General features: G+C 48.7%; 1 protein-coding gene across 1 annotated transcript in view; it reads left to right on the plus strand.

The window, feature by feature from the left end:
• The window catches only part of MYO7B (myosin VIIB), an 82,792-nt gene that overhangs the window by 21,472 nt on the left and 47,233 nt on the right, over positions 1 to 14,087 (plus strand). The window contains exons 12-16 of the mRNA XM_029911107.1: positions 2,036 to 2,246; positions 5,814 to 5,949; positions 6,218 to 6,378; positions 10,536 to 10,673; positions 13,914 to 14,066. Coding sequence (XP_029766967.1) covers positions 2,036 to 2,246; positions 5,814 to 5,949; positions 6,218 to 6,378; positions 10,536 to 10,673; positions 13,914 to 14,066 — 799 coding nt within the window. The remainder of the gene's footprint in view (positions 1 to 2,035; positions 2,247 to 5,813; positions 5,950 to 6,217; positions 6,379 to 10,535; positions 10,674 to 13,913; positions 14,067 to 14,087) is intronic.

The raw sequence follows: 14,087 nt of genomic DNA on the forward strand, positions 1-14,087 counted from the left end.
TGGTTTTCACTTTTGATCTGGGGCCTCTCTGCCCCAGATCCTCTCCTTTCCAGGGCCCTGGTCCTCACCACTCCCTCCTTCGGGGCAGTTTCGGACCCAGCCCGATTCTCCAGCCTCCCCCTCTTTCTCTGGGGGCAAGGCCGCCTTACCTGGCCCCCCTTGTGGCACAGAAAGCACATCCAGTGCCTTCCTTTAGCCACCTCAGGGGTAGCCTGGGCCCTGTGAGTCCCATGAGGGCACTCCCTCTTCCTGTGCCCAGGCTCGCCACAGGCCCAACAAGTTTGGAGCCCCCCTGTTTACTTCACAGGGGCACTCTGGCCCTTCCACAGTTTGTCTCTGGCGTAGCCCTTCCTTCAGGGCTAGCCTGGGCCCTGCGAGTCCCGTAGGGGCACTCCCTCTTCATGTGCCCTGGCTCCCCACAGGCCCAACAGTCTTTAAGCCCCGGCATCAGCATCCAGCCCCAGGTGCCTGGCCCCCAATGAGGTCCATGTGCCCTCCCCCGCAGCAGCTGAAGTAGTCCTGCTTGCTATTCGGCGAGCCGGACCACACAGGCTCTCCAGTACAGTCTGTCACCATTTTTCTCCACCTTCATTTCCTCAATGCTAGGATTCGGGCAATACTCCCACAGTCCTTGCCCTGCCCCTTGTATCGGGGCGGACCGCCTATGCTCACATTCTCCACCATATGTGTCGGGGCGACGACTCACCAGTGCGGCGCCTCCTGCTGGTTGTCCAAGGAATTAGTTCTTTTCCAGCTCCGGAGCGCCCTCCGCCAGCTGATGTCTCACCTGCCGCTGGCCCCCCGTGTCCCTCCCGAACCCCGGTGCCCTTTGCCCAGGGGTTCTGCCCACTGCAGCAACCCACACACTCTGGGTCTCCCCTCCCAGGGGAACCCCCAACCCCCTATCTCCACCTCGCCTCAGTGGCTACTGCCAGTCACCATCTAGCCCCCACTCCCTGGGGCGGACTGCAGTCTATAAACCACTCATCATCGGCAATGGGGGTTGGACCAGCTGCCTCTGCCTATCTCTGGGCTGCCCCCCTGCAGCCCCAGTACTCTTCGTGGGCCCTTAACTAGGCCTGCAGCTTTGCTAGGCTGGAGCTCCCTCTGCTCTTCCCCAGCACTGCTCCACTCCAGGTACCCTGCTAGTACCCTTTGTGGGCCCTTAACTAGGCCTGCAGCCTGGGGCTTTGCTAGGCTCCCTCTGCCTCCTTGTGTCCAGCTCCTTCTAGGGGCACTGAGGCTCTTTGGTAGGGAACCAGCAGGACACAAGGAGGAGAGCCAGGACCATATAACCAGCCAGCTTTCCACAGATCATCAGCAAATGCTGTGCAGACCATGAACCACTGGTGGTTTGCATATTAATGTACCAAAGATTCTACTCCTGGGATAAAGCCCAGGGAGCATGTGATCAGTATCACATTTCTGTATGCTACCTTTAATGGAATATGTGATAAATCTGGCTATATTATGATTGTGCCTAATAAATAATAAATAATACTATTTATTATTCCCAAAGGTCACAATCCAGATCAGGGCCTCATGGTGTGCAGACACACCAGCACACAAAATCCTTGCCCCCAAGCATTTACAAGACCAGATGCAAGATGCGCGAGTGACAAACAAAAGGAGGGAAGGTGGCAGAGAGGACAAGAGTAAGAGGAATCTGATCACACACCTATACAGGCTAGCTAAGCACATACAGGCTGGCTAGGCACACAACCAGGAAGCTCCTAAGGGTCTCTATAAAAAACAAAACAAAATATAAAATGAAACAATCTGTCCTGCCAGCCGCACACTATATGAAGAAGGAGTCAATTGCATGTGAGTTGTTGGGCATGGTGATATGTGCCCAGATAGAACAACATACACCAGGGGTGTTCGTTAACAGTGTGAAATGGTATCAGCTAAACTATAACAGTGTTCCCTGTGTGCATGTATCGAATATAGAGTATCAGATAATACTGTCCAGTGATAGTGATGGTACCAGGTAACATGGAGATGACAGTGGATTCCCCATGCTGTTCCCCTGCAGCTTTGAGCAGCTCTGTATTAACTTTGCCAACGAGCACCTTCAGCAGTTCTTTGTGCGCCATGTCTTCAAGCTGGAGCAGGAGGAATACCTTGCGGAGCACATCTCCTGGAGCCACATTGACTTCACAGACAACCACCAGGCTTTGGAAGTGATCGCACTCAAACCCATGAACATTGTCTCCCTCATTGATGAAGAAAGCAAGTTCCCTAAGGTGAGAGTCTTATTCTGTCTGGTCTCTTGGCTTCACACAGAGGGCAGCTGCCTAGAAAGCTCTTCTGGAGGGACTGTGAGCTGGTAAGACCCAGTGAGAGTCATCTCCCCACAGAAGTCCCTTCACTACCTTTAGTGTCCTCTCCAGTTGCAACCCAAAGGGGAAAGTCCATGAGATTAAAACTCTTGTGCACACTGTAGATCAGGGGTCGGCAACGTTCGGCACGCGGCTCGCCAGGGTAAGCACCCTGGCGGGCCGGGCCAGTTTATTTACCTGCTGACGCGGCAGGTTCGGCCGATCGCGGCCCCCACTGGCCGCGGTTCGCCGTCCCGGGCCAATGGGGGTGGCGGGAAGCCGCGGCCAGCACATCCCTTGGCCCGCGCCGCTTCCCGCCGCCCCCATTGGCCCGGGACGGCGAACCGCGGCCAGTGTGGGCCGCGATCGGCCGAACCTGCCGCGTCAGCAGGTAAATAAACTGGCCCGGCCCGCCAGGGTGCTTACCCTGGCGAGCCGTGTGCCGAATGTTGCCGACCCCTGCTGTACATGGTTCCCTGGTTGACTGTGTGCCAGACAGTGCTTACAGGTGAGAGGAATTGCTGCTCCAGAATTCTTCGGGGCCAGAATCATTTATGGCCCTTATAGACTCATAGATTCCAAGGCCAGAAGGGACCACTGTGATCATCTAGTCTGCCCGCCTGTATAACACAGACCATAGAACTTCCCCGAAATAATTCCTAGAGAAGATCTTTTAGAAAAATATCCAAACTTGATTTTAAAATTGTCATTACAAGACAATTGAGAATCCATGACAACCCTTGGTAAATTGTTCCAATGGTAAATTACCTTAATTGTTAAAATGTATGCCTTAGTTCCAGTCTGAATTTATCTAGCTTCAACTTCCAGCCATTGGATCATGTTATACCTTTCTCTGCTAGATTGAAAAGCCCATTATTAAATATTTGTTCCCCATGTAGACACTTATAGACTGTAATCAAGTCACACCTTAACCTTTTCTTTGTTAAAATAGATTGAGCTCTTTGAGTCAATCATTATACGGCATGTTTTCTAATCCTTTAATCATTCTCATGGCTCTTCTCTGAACTCCTCTCCAATTTATCAACATCCTTCTTGAACTGTAGACACTAGAGCTGGACACAGTATTCCAGCAGTGCCAAATATCCCAGTGCCAAATATAGAGGTAAAATAACCTTTGTACTCCTTCTCAAAATTCCCCTGTTTATGCATCCCAGGGTCACATTAACTCTTTTGGCCACAGCGTCACACTGGGAGCACATGTTTAGCTGATTATCCACCACAACCCCCAAAGCTTTTTCAGAGTCACTGCTTCCCAGGATAGAGAGTCCCCCATCCTGTACGTATGGCCTGCAGTCTTTGTTCCTAGGGGTATGCATTTACATTTAGCCGAATAAAAAGCATATTGTTTGCTTGCACCCAGTTTACTGAGATCCAGATCACTCTGAATCAGTGACCTGTCCTCTTCATTATTTACCATTCCCCCAATTTTTTTATCATCTGCAAACTTTATCAGTGATGATTTTATGCTTTCTTTCAGGTCACTAATAAAAACATTAAGAGTGTAGGGCCAAGAACCAATCCATGTGGGACCCCACTGGAAACTCACCCACTCAAAGACAATTCCCTATTTACAATTACATTTTGAAACTTATCAGTTAGCCAGTTTTTAATCCATTTAATGTGTGCCATGTTAATTTTATATCATTCTAGTTTTTTAATCAACATGTCATGCCTTATAGAAATCTAAGTATATTACATCAACCCTTTTACCTTTATCAACCAAATCTGTAATGTCATCAAAAAAGAAATCAAGTTCATCTGACAGGATCTATTTTCCATAAACCCATGTTGATTTCCATTAATTATCTTACCTTCCTTTAATTCTTTATTAATCGAGTCCCATATCAGCTGCTCCATTATCTTGCCAGGGATTGCAGTCAGGCTGACCAGCCTATAATTACCCAGGTCATTCCATTTACCCTTTTAAAAAATTGTTACATTAGCTTTCTTCCAGTCTTCTGGTTCCTCAGTTCTCCAAGACTTATTGAAAAACAACATTAACAGTCTAGCAAGCTCTTCAACCAGCTCTTCTAAAACTCTTGGATGCAAGTTATCTGGACCAGATTTTTAAAATGTCTAGCTGTAGTAGCTTCTGTTTAACATCCTCCAGAGATGCTAGTGGAATGGGAATTGTGTTATCATCACCATAGGATGAGACTGTAGCATCTGTTTTCTCCCCAAATACAGAACAGAAATATGTATTGAACACTTCTGCCTTTTCTGAATTATTATTGATAATTCTACTATTTCCACCTAGTAATGGACCAATATCATTGTCAGGATTTTTTCCCCCCTATTATATTTAAAAGACTCCTTCTTATTGTCATTAATGCTGCTGGCCATAGCTGCCACCTTGTGTCTCTTTGCTTCCCTTATCAATTTTCTACAAGTCCTAATTTCTGATTTATATTCATTACTATTAACATCCCCTTCCTTCCATTTGTTATAATACTACAAATATATGTATTTGCTTTCACTTGCACTCTATTTTTTTATTTTTTTTAACCATCACAGCCTTCACCCTCAGTTTTGGCTTTTTGGGCCAAATACCTAGTAAAGTATTCTTAAATGATGCAGCTGTGCCAGGTGGTAAGAGCACAGAGGCTGGAGAGCATCCCCCATGCTCTCTGCATGCTCCAGTAAAAGGATAATCACAACTGCAGTCCCTGCACTCAGAAGAGCAAAGGGTTTGCTCCCTCTTTAGTATCTCAAGGGCCCATGGCACTTCAAAGAGCACAGCCCTGCCCATTCTACATGCTCTCCGCTACCCCAAGGAGGAGGAAGCTGTTGACGACATCCCTTTAACAACAGCATTATCCTGGTGGGTTTTTTCCCCTCACTGATGAATTGTAATGAAAACTATACGCTTAATGACAAGCATCCAACTGATTGCCAGCCTACCAAACTCACCCGTTGAGCTTCCCAGATGATTGGCTATGCAAGGCAGAATCCTGTCTGTAACCTCCAGAGTTGCACAAGGGCCGGGGGAAGGAGAGCAGTGCCAGCCTCATGGAGGGCCTCTGTGCCACTGAGCCTGTGCTGGGCAGGAAGGCTCAAAGAGGCCAGAGGAACATTCTCTCAAGCAACTCTTACTGCCTCTTGCACAGCTTTGGGGATCTCCTAGCAGCTGCAGGTGACCTCAGTGGAGTCAGCGGGGGTGATTCCCTGGCCCCAAGGTAGCAGGACACACTCACTGGTGCTGTGAAGTGCCAGTTGATACTCTAGCTAGGCCCTGACTTTGTATTTGAGAGTTCTAGGATGGTGCCTTGCCCTACTGCTGGATCCAGCTCCTAACAGCACTTTCCCTCCTCCCACTCCAGTGCAATCACTCAGTACAGGTCCAGATTTAACCCTTTTTTATCTCAGAGCACTTTTTTTTTTTTTTTTTTTTTTTTTTGCTCGCACTGTAGAGGCCAGTGCTTGCAGAGAGAATCTGCTTCACCCCTGCCTCTTGGTTGTGTTTGTTCCTAGGGCACTGACGCCACTTTGCTAAACAAAATCAATTCCCATCATGGCAAAAGCAAAGTCTACCTCCCACCGAGGAGCGTCCATGACACCAAATTTGGTATCAGCCACTTTGCTGGGATTGTCTATTACCAGTCGAAAGGTGAGAACACTTCTCTGTACAAGCACGGTCCTCCTCAGAAGCAAAGAGAGGAGAACGCCTCTCCCCTGAGGCAGCTGCACCATGGGTCATTGTCCTCTCTATGGTGCTAGATTACACACAGCCTCCTGCTTGCCAAGCAGAAGTAATGAAGGCAAGAGGATTCATTTAAATTGAGTTGCAAGTTACTGTAAATTAGGTTTATTTTAGAGTGGCAGCCTGGGATCAGAGCCTGCGCAGATGATGAGGTTATTTTATTTCTGACCCACAGGTTTCCTGGAGAAGAATCGTGACATGCTCAGCTCCAACATAATGCAATTGGTTTACTCTTCCAAAAACAAATTCCTGAGGCAGATCTTCCAGGTGGAAACAACCGTGGCTACCCTAGGCCGTGGGAGCATAAAACATCTCAGAGCTGAGCATATCCTCAAGGTTGGTTTTCTTCCACTTGATTAAAAAAAAAAAATCTGAAGTGTGCTTGATTATCTTCAGCCTTCCAAATGGTCTTACATTCTGTCTGCAAACTCTTCTGTCTTTCCCTTGAGCAATTTGTGCGCTGGTAGAACAGCTTGCATGATCAACTGGAATCCTGAGTTATTGCCATAAACTGCTCTGATGCCAACCCAAAACTCAGAGTAACAGGGGGCCTTAGGACTTCCTCTCCCTGAATGGCCTATGTGGAGGCTACATTCAGGCTCGCATTGAAGCATTTGAGCTGTACTTCTTTTTCAGCATGCTCAGACAGCAAATTGACAAGTCTATATTGAGTCTGCCTCAGCTGTGCCTGGTTTTCTGTCTGAAGGTAGATGCCAGCTGCAACCGTCTAAGAGAGAGAGAGAGAGAGTGTGTGTGTGTCTGTCTGTCTGTCTGAGTGGAGGTGGCATGGAGAAAATCATGCCTAAAGGCGTGCATTGTAAATCCAGAAGCTCCCTTTAATTGAAGCAAGGTGTGACCAGGAGGCACCACGGTAGAGTGAATACAACTCTAGGAGCAGGCAGACAACTGGCAATTGATAAAAAAAAAAAACTCTCCATCTGAAGTCCCAGGATAGCTTGGTGGGAACCTCAGAACTTCATGTGGGATCATTTAAGAGTATCATAGGAAGTGATCTGGGAGTGGAACATTGTGCAGTCCAGGCATTGTGCATGGGATCATTCAGACAGCCAGTCCAGAATAAGATATGAGTCCTGTGAACTACAGCCTAGGAGCCCTGTCCCAGATACTGCTGTATTGGATAGCAAGGTTGTAATGGGGTGCTCATCTCTTGCGAGCACCCCTGGTCGAGTGTGTGTTTTTTCTCGATTTTCTCCACTCACAGTGCCCCGTTGGCTGCTGCAGTTGTCAGGCAGGTCTTTGAGGACTCAGACCTCTGGCCGAGTCTCTTAGTCTATGTGCAAAACCAAACAAATCCCTTCTGGGGTACACAATCCAAAATGTCCCCCATGTCCTGCACTCTCCCTGGGCTCAGTCTTTAACCAGCACAACAGGGCCCATCACGGTACCCTCGCTTGGTCCAGCTAGGTTGCAAGGCTCCTACTCTGGAATTGAGCACTGCCTTGAGGGCTTTTTCCCTGGGGTCGCCTTGCCTCTACTTGAGTCCTCAGTGACCCCAGCTTTCCTGCTAAGTCACCCCTCTTGGACTCAGTTCGCTGACCACAGCTCCCCACTGAGTCAGTCCCAGTGCAGCCCTCTTCCCTGCGATGCCACAGCTCTAATTCCCTTCCTTAGGGAACAGACACTTCCCTCAGTGGCTGGGGGGGATATGGTCCCACTCATTGCTCTAGGTCCCAACCCAGAGACCCTTTAATCCTTTCGCTGTGTCCCTTTGCTAATTGCTGCTCTATGTTTCCCTGGACCGCTTCCCTGTAGCCCATCTTAGTTGAGTCCCAGCAGCCAACCAGAAGCTCCTTCCTCACTCCCCCAGTCCCTGCCAGTAACTACCTGCTTGGTCCCAGCAGCCAGCCAGAAGCTATTCTCAGGCTCCCCCAGTCCCTGGCAGCAACTAATCCAGTGTTTCTTTTCTTGCGGCCACCAGGGTCTTTTCTTGCGGCCACAGCCTCCTGAGCTGTGATGGGGTGGGGGTGGGTGGCAATATGGGTGGCTGCATTTGAGAAACCAATGGGTGGCCCTCCCCCTCCCCCTTCCCCTCCCCCTCCCTGTTGGTCCTGGATGCACTGCCTTGATGTTGATTGCTGGGACTGCCAGCAGAGGGTGTATGCAGGCAAGAGCCACGCGCCTCTGCCTAGGAGCTGGACCTGCTGCTGGCTGCTTCCAGGCGCAGCCTGGTCCGCGGTGCCAGGGCAGGCAGGAAGCCTGCCTTAGCACCACTGCTGACCGGGAGTCACCAAAGGTAAGCCAGTGCCCCAACCCTATGCCCCATTCCCCTGCCGCAGCCCTGAGCCCCCCCAAACCCTGAGCCCCTTCCTGCACCCCAAACCCCTCATCCCTGGCCCCATCCCAGAGCCTGCACCCCCAGTCCCCCCCACACCTCCTGCCCCATCCCAGAGCCCCCTCTCACACCCCGAACCCCTCATTCCCAGCCCCACCCCACAGCCCTCACCCCCACAACCCAACCCTCTGCACCAGCTCTGAGTTCCTCCCACACCCCAAATCCCTCATCCTGAGCTCCGCTGGGTCACGGGCATCAACAATTTTCTTCAACTGGGTCGCCAGAAAAAAAGTTTGAAAACCACTGCTCTAAGGCACTCTGAGGAAATATTTTCCAAAAGTACATGTGTTTGGCCACGGGAGGGCAGTGTTGATCCATAGGTAAAGCTGCAGAAGTGCTCAATGTGTTAGATGCTAAGTGTGAATGTTTAAAGAGGAATGACGATCAGAATGGATTTGCTTAAGTGTAATAGCAACATGGGCCAATGGCGTCTGTGGTTCCCCAGCATCAAATAAACCTTCTGTCACACAGTTATTAGCTCCTTGCTCTGAAGAAGCCCTGTAATAACCAACCAAACAAACAATCGCAATGGAACCCTGCTGTAGGTAGGAATCTTAACCTCTGAGGATAGGACAAGAAGCAATGGGCTTAAATTGCAGCAAGGGCAGTTTAGGTTGGACATTAGGAAAAACTTCCGAACTGTCAGAGTGGATAAGCACTGGAATAAATTGTGTAGGGAGACTGTGGAATCTCCAATATTGGATATTTTTAAGAGCAGGTTGGACAAACACCTGTCAGGGATGGTCTAGATCAGGGATCGGCAACCTTTGGCATGGGGCTCGCCAGGGTAAGCCCCCTGGCGGGCCGGGCCGGTTTGTTTACCTGCTGCGACTGCAGGTTCGGCCGATCGCGGCTCCCACTGGCCGCGGTTTGCCGTCCCAGGCCAATGGGGGCGGCAGGGGGCGGCGGCCAGCACATCCCTCAGCCCGCGCCGCTTCCCGCCGCCCCCATTGGCCTGGGACAGCGAACCGCGGCCAGTGGGAGCCGCGATCGGCCAAACCTGCGGACGCAGCAGGTAAACAAACCGGCCCGGCCCGCCAGGGGGCTTACCCTGGCGAGCCGCATGCCAAAGGTTGCCGATCCCTGGTCTAGATAATACTTAGTCCTGCCTTGAGTGCAGGGGACTGGACTAGATGACCTCTGAAGGTCCCTTCCAGTTCTATGATTCTATGATTTGAACAGAGTGTCACTGTAATGGAATGTGCAGTTTAAACACAATGGAAAGCTGAGATTAACTCCCACTACAATGCTCTGTGTAACAAAGACTTGGAAAATTCTGCTCCCACTTAGGCGGGTCAAAACTGGCAGTAACTAAAATAAAGGTGCGTTTCCATTGGAGTTGCACCAGTGGAACAGAGAGCAGAATTCGGCACTGTTGCTATAAGCATAAGAATTCTGTATTTATGACCATATGCAGATCAGCTCTTAACTTTTCACTATGTATTCTGCATATTTTTACCATTTCACTATTTACAATAGCAATAATGACCTTGGAGTTAGATTTCTGTGGCTAATGGCTGGCTGAGAAGCCATGGGCCCTGAGCCTGGCCAGCTGGGCATGAACTGCCAGGTAATGCCTAGCCTGGAGGTCAGTATTGCTTACGTACATGCTGTTTCCTATCAAGCTCACAAGCACACACACATTAATTACCATGTTTCAGAGTAGCAGCCGTGTTAGTCTGTATCCGCAAAAAGAACAGGAGTACTTGTGGCACCTTAGAGACTAACAAATTTATTAGAGCATAAGCTTTCGTGGGCTACAACCCACTTCTTCGGATGCATATATTAATTACCATTGCAATAATAACCTGGTACATGCCAAGACAGATCCTATAATATACCCAGAACTTGTCCGCACAGAAGGATCCTTGCCCTTGGTACACACGATGGGTAGGACTTTGCCACTCCCATGCACACTGAGCAACACTTTATTCACGTGAGTAATCCCAGTGAGCGCAGGGGGGTTACTGGCACAGGTAAGTACAGCATAGAGTAAGGATGGCATATCTGGCCCCTAGTGGGTACAGAAACAGAAATTAGGGGACTGTCAAAAAATGTGTTTCTCTTTCCAGGAACACACAGCCAGGTTATTAGTGGGCCCATGGGAGGTAAGAATCATGTATGTGCTTATTCTCTCCAGGGCTCGGATACCACCAAACGCCTGTCTACATTAGGTGGTCAATTCAAACAGTCTCTGGAGCAGCTGATGAAAATCCTGGGGAGCTGCCAGCCGTACTTTATTCGCTGTATCAAACCCAACGACTACAAGAAGCCTTTGGTAATACTTCAAAAATACTAGATCAACGTCTTACCTGCAGTAACGTTTGTGTTTAGAGGGAAAGTGACTTAGCAGAAATCCTCAGTTGCTGTATAGCATCTTGTATTTCCACCTTAACCAAGAATAGCTGGAGTTCTAAGGTGGCTGTAATAAAAAAGGCAATAGTATAGAGTGGCTTTAATTTTAAAGGGCCCCTGCAAAAGATTTTGGAGTGATGTATTGCAAAACCAGGAATGAGGAATATACTGAAACATGTTATAAAAGCCTCCCTTGTGCCTGCAAAACAGAGAATTGGGAGGGTTTTAACTAACAACAAATAGGGAAAGGGAAAAAATATAACTATGGGGCCAAAAGTGATTATACTGAGGGACAAAGGTGTTGGTGTTTAAAGTGGAGAAGGGCCATCTGAGCAGTGTCACAAGGGAAGAGGGAAGGTCTTGCCGCTAAGACACTGGACTGGGACTCAGGAGATTAAGACTTGGTTCTGCCCAGACAGGGCCGGCTCTACCATTTTTGCCACCCCAAGCAAAAAAAAAAAAAAATAAAATAAAAAAAAAGCCGCCCGAACTGCCAAAGCAAAAAAAAAAAAAAAGCCGCTCGGACTGTGCCGCTCCAAGAATGGACGGAATGATGCCGCCCCTTAGCATGTGCCGCCCCAGGCACGTGCTTCCTCCGCTGGTGCCTGGAGCTGGCCCTGGCCCAGACTCCCTGTGCGACCTTCATCTGTCCATGCCTCAGTTCCTTCATTTGAATTGGGGACAATAGCACTGTGCTATCTCAGCTGGTGTGCTGAGTCAACAGAGAGGAAGTGCTCAGAGATTGCAGTGATGTGGGCTATAGGAAAACCTAGATCAAATGGAATTAAGTTCTGTGTTGCAAGGTCCAGCACCGCCAAGGTGCAATTATCTGCCAAGCTAGGAAGCGATGATGGGATCGTCCTTACTAGAACCTCCCAATGGACAGACTACATTTAAAACATGCACTTGGGCTTTGCACTCACAATCTTGCATCTTTCAAAAACCTGCATCAACCTGCTGTGGGCAACTAGGGCTTGGCCCAAAGCCCACCGCGGTCAGTGAGAGTCTTCCTAAGGACTTCAATGGGCTTTGGACCAAGCCTCTAGTGACCAGTGTTTGGCAGATGTAAATTCAGGGGATGGGTTGAGCTCCTTTGACAAATGTGTGTCCACCTTAGTTTTGGAAACAAAGGGCCAACTCCTCAGCTGCTGTAAATCAGCAGTGCTCCATTGAAGTCAATGGAGTGATGTCAGCCTGCACCAGCTGAGGATCTGGCCCAGAGACAGAGAAATACTAATTTAAAAAAAAAGAATTGGTCATGTATTGACTCACACACTGGCTGCGCTGTGGTTACCTGAATGGAGCACATAATTTTGGTTAGGCTGAGTCTTCTCTTGCAAACTGCCGTGTGTTTTCAATTCCCATTGACTTCAGCAGGCATTAAGGGTGCTCAGAACCTCCTGGGAGAGGTGCTCAGTGCCTGGCCGAATTGAGCCCATAGAGTGGTCTAATCATATCAGACCTGATCCAACTCCCTTTTTAAGTTTGTGGGAAGGCCGCCAGTGCTTCAGTGGGAGATAGACTGGGTCCTCACCTCCAACAGGGAACTGGGCTCAGGTTGCGACAAAACAATAATGGAACGACTTCTTCCATACTGCCGTGCAGACCAAGGCCCTGACCCTGCCAACTTACGCCTGGGCTTACCTGTTAGTACGTGACTAGTCCCACACAGGTCACTGAGACTACTTGCCTGCTTAAAGTGGGTCAGCCCGGGCAGGATGGGATCCTGTGGCATAACTGATGTCACTTGGAGGGGTGTATCCGTCTTTCATCCAATAGCCCTGAAAAGTTACAGTTACTTTGCACCTCTCAGCGGCACATGTCCCACCACAGCAGACATAGCCACAAGTAAGCATGCCAGTGCTGGTGGTATGTTTCTATTTTCTCAGTCTATGTGTGATTTGAACAGAATAACAACTATAGAGGACCGAAGAAGAAAAAAACCCTGCCCACCCTCAACTGTTCAAAGTAGCTGGCGAGTATCTCTTCACTGGTACTTGATGGTCTGTTCATATTTACATCAGGCAAGAATTCTGAGATCCTGTCCCTTATCTACCCTCTGGGGCTGGCTATCATTATTCAGGATGTGAGGACGTTCACTTCTTAAAGTAACCTCCTTAGAGCCCTGATCTTAACACTTAGCAGTTCATGAAATCCTGCCCTTCCCCTCCCTTAGTCTCTGCAGCTTGTAGGAAAGGCCCTTTAAGGGGTTACAATTTTCAAAGTGACATTTTAAAAACAAACTATGCACAAAAACTATAGCACTAGACCACAGTACGTGAGGCCTGAGGCTCCAGGGTCTTGCCGCTTGTGCTGTCACTGACACTTGTGCAAAGGGAGAGTACAACCCTACTGAGCTGATTCGGTAGCATTTGACAGCCACTTGTAGAGGTGTCGGTGACTACACAGGTGGAAGTCTGTGGTGAATCGGGCCTGGTTTGTGTCATCTTGGTTTCTTTCAGCCCTTGTGGTTGCAGTGGGGATGTTAAGCACTCTTGGTGGAAGTTTCAGGGATGTCCAGATTTTATATTTGCTTGCTCAGATTGGGTCTTGCCTTCAGAATTACCCATTTCATACACCTATCTGGCAATCTGAATGCCAAGGTATGGAATGTCCTGTGTACATGCTCACCTTTAGCACTGGGCCCAGAGTATGATGGATGACTTTAAGGTGTGGATTTTTAAAGGACCTCACCCTAATCTCTAATTTTGTTCCTTTGATAAAATGCAGGCACAATTTTGCAGGGGCAGTTTCTGATCTGTAGATATCTCGCTGGTTTGCAGGATCAGTTAGGAAGTCAGACCAATAAGTGTCACAAATTGTTCCTGCAGTTATTTGCTACCTACAAAAGCAGACCCACAATTTCTCATGGGTCTAAAAGTGCAGATGTGGAATTGGAAATGGCCTTTAAAAATCAGACCCAAAGTAAGTGGATCATTTCTGCTGCTGGCATGTGCAAATATGCAGCTCCACAGAAGTCCCTTTCTTACACCAGCAATGAATTTGGTGCATTGACTTATATAAAAAAGGCCATTTAAAAAGAGAATAGTATCTCATTTTGAAACCATCCTGGTATCTGCAGGAGTCAACAGATGCTCTCTAAGGAACGTTACATGAACAATTTGTTTCTGTGATAAGTTTCTTCATGTGTCTGTCCTTTCAGTTGTTCGATCGGGAGCTGTGTATCCGACAGCTGCGCTATTCCGGAATGATGGAAACCATTCGGATTAGGAAGGCTGGCTATCCAATTCGCTACAGCTTTGCAGAGTTCTTTGAGAGATACAGAGTCCTGCTGCCAATGTCCACTCGAGAACAGGTGTGTCCACAGGAACTTGAT

Source organism: Terrapene carolina, unplaced genomic scaffold, assembly GCF_002925995.2.
Source record: "Terrapene carolina triunguis isolate 2854851 unplaced genomic scaffold, T_m_triunguis-2.0 Scaffold88, whole genome shotgun sequence".
In the NCBI taxonomy this organism is placed as follows: Eukaryota; Metazoa; Chordata; order Testudines; family Emydidae; genus Terrapene; species Terrapene triunguis.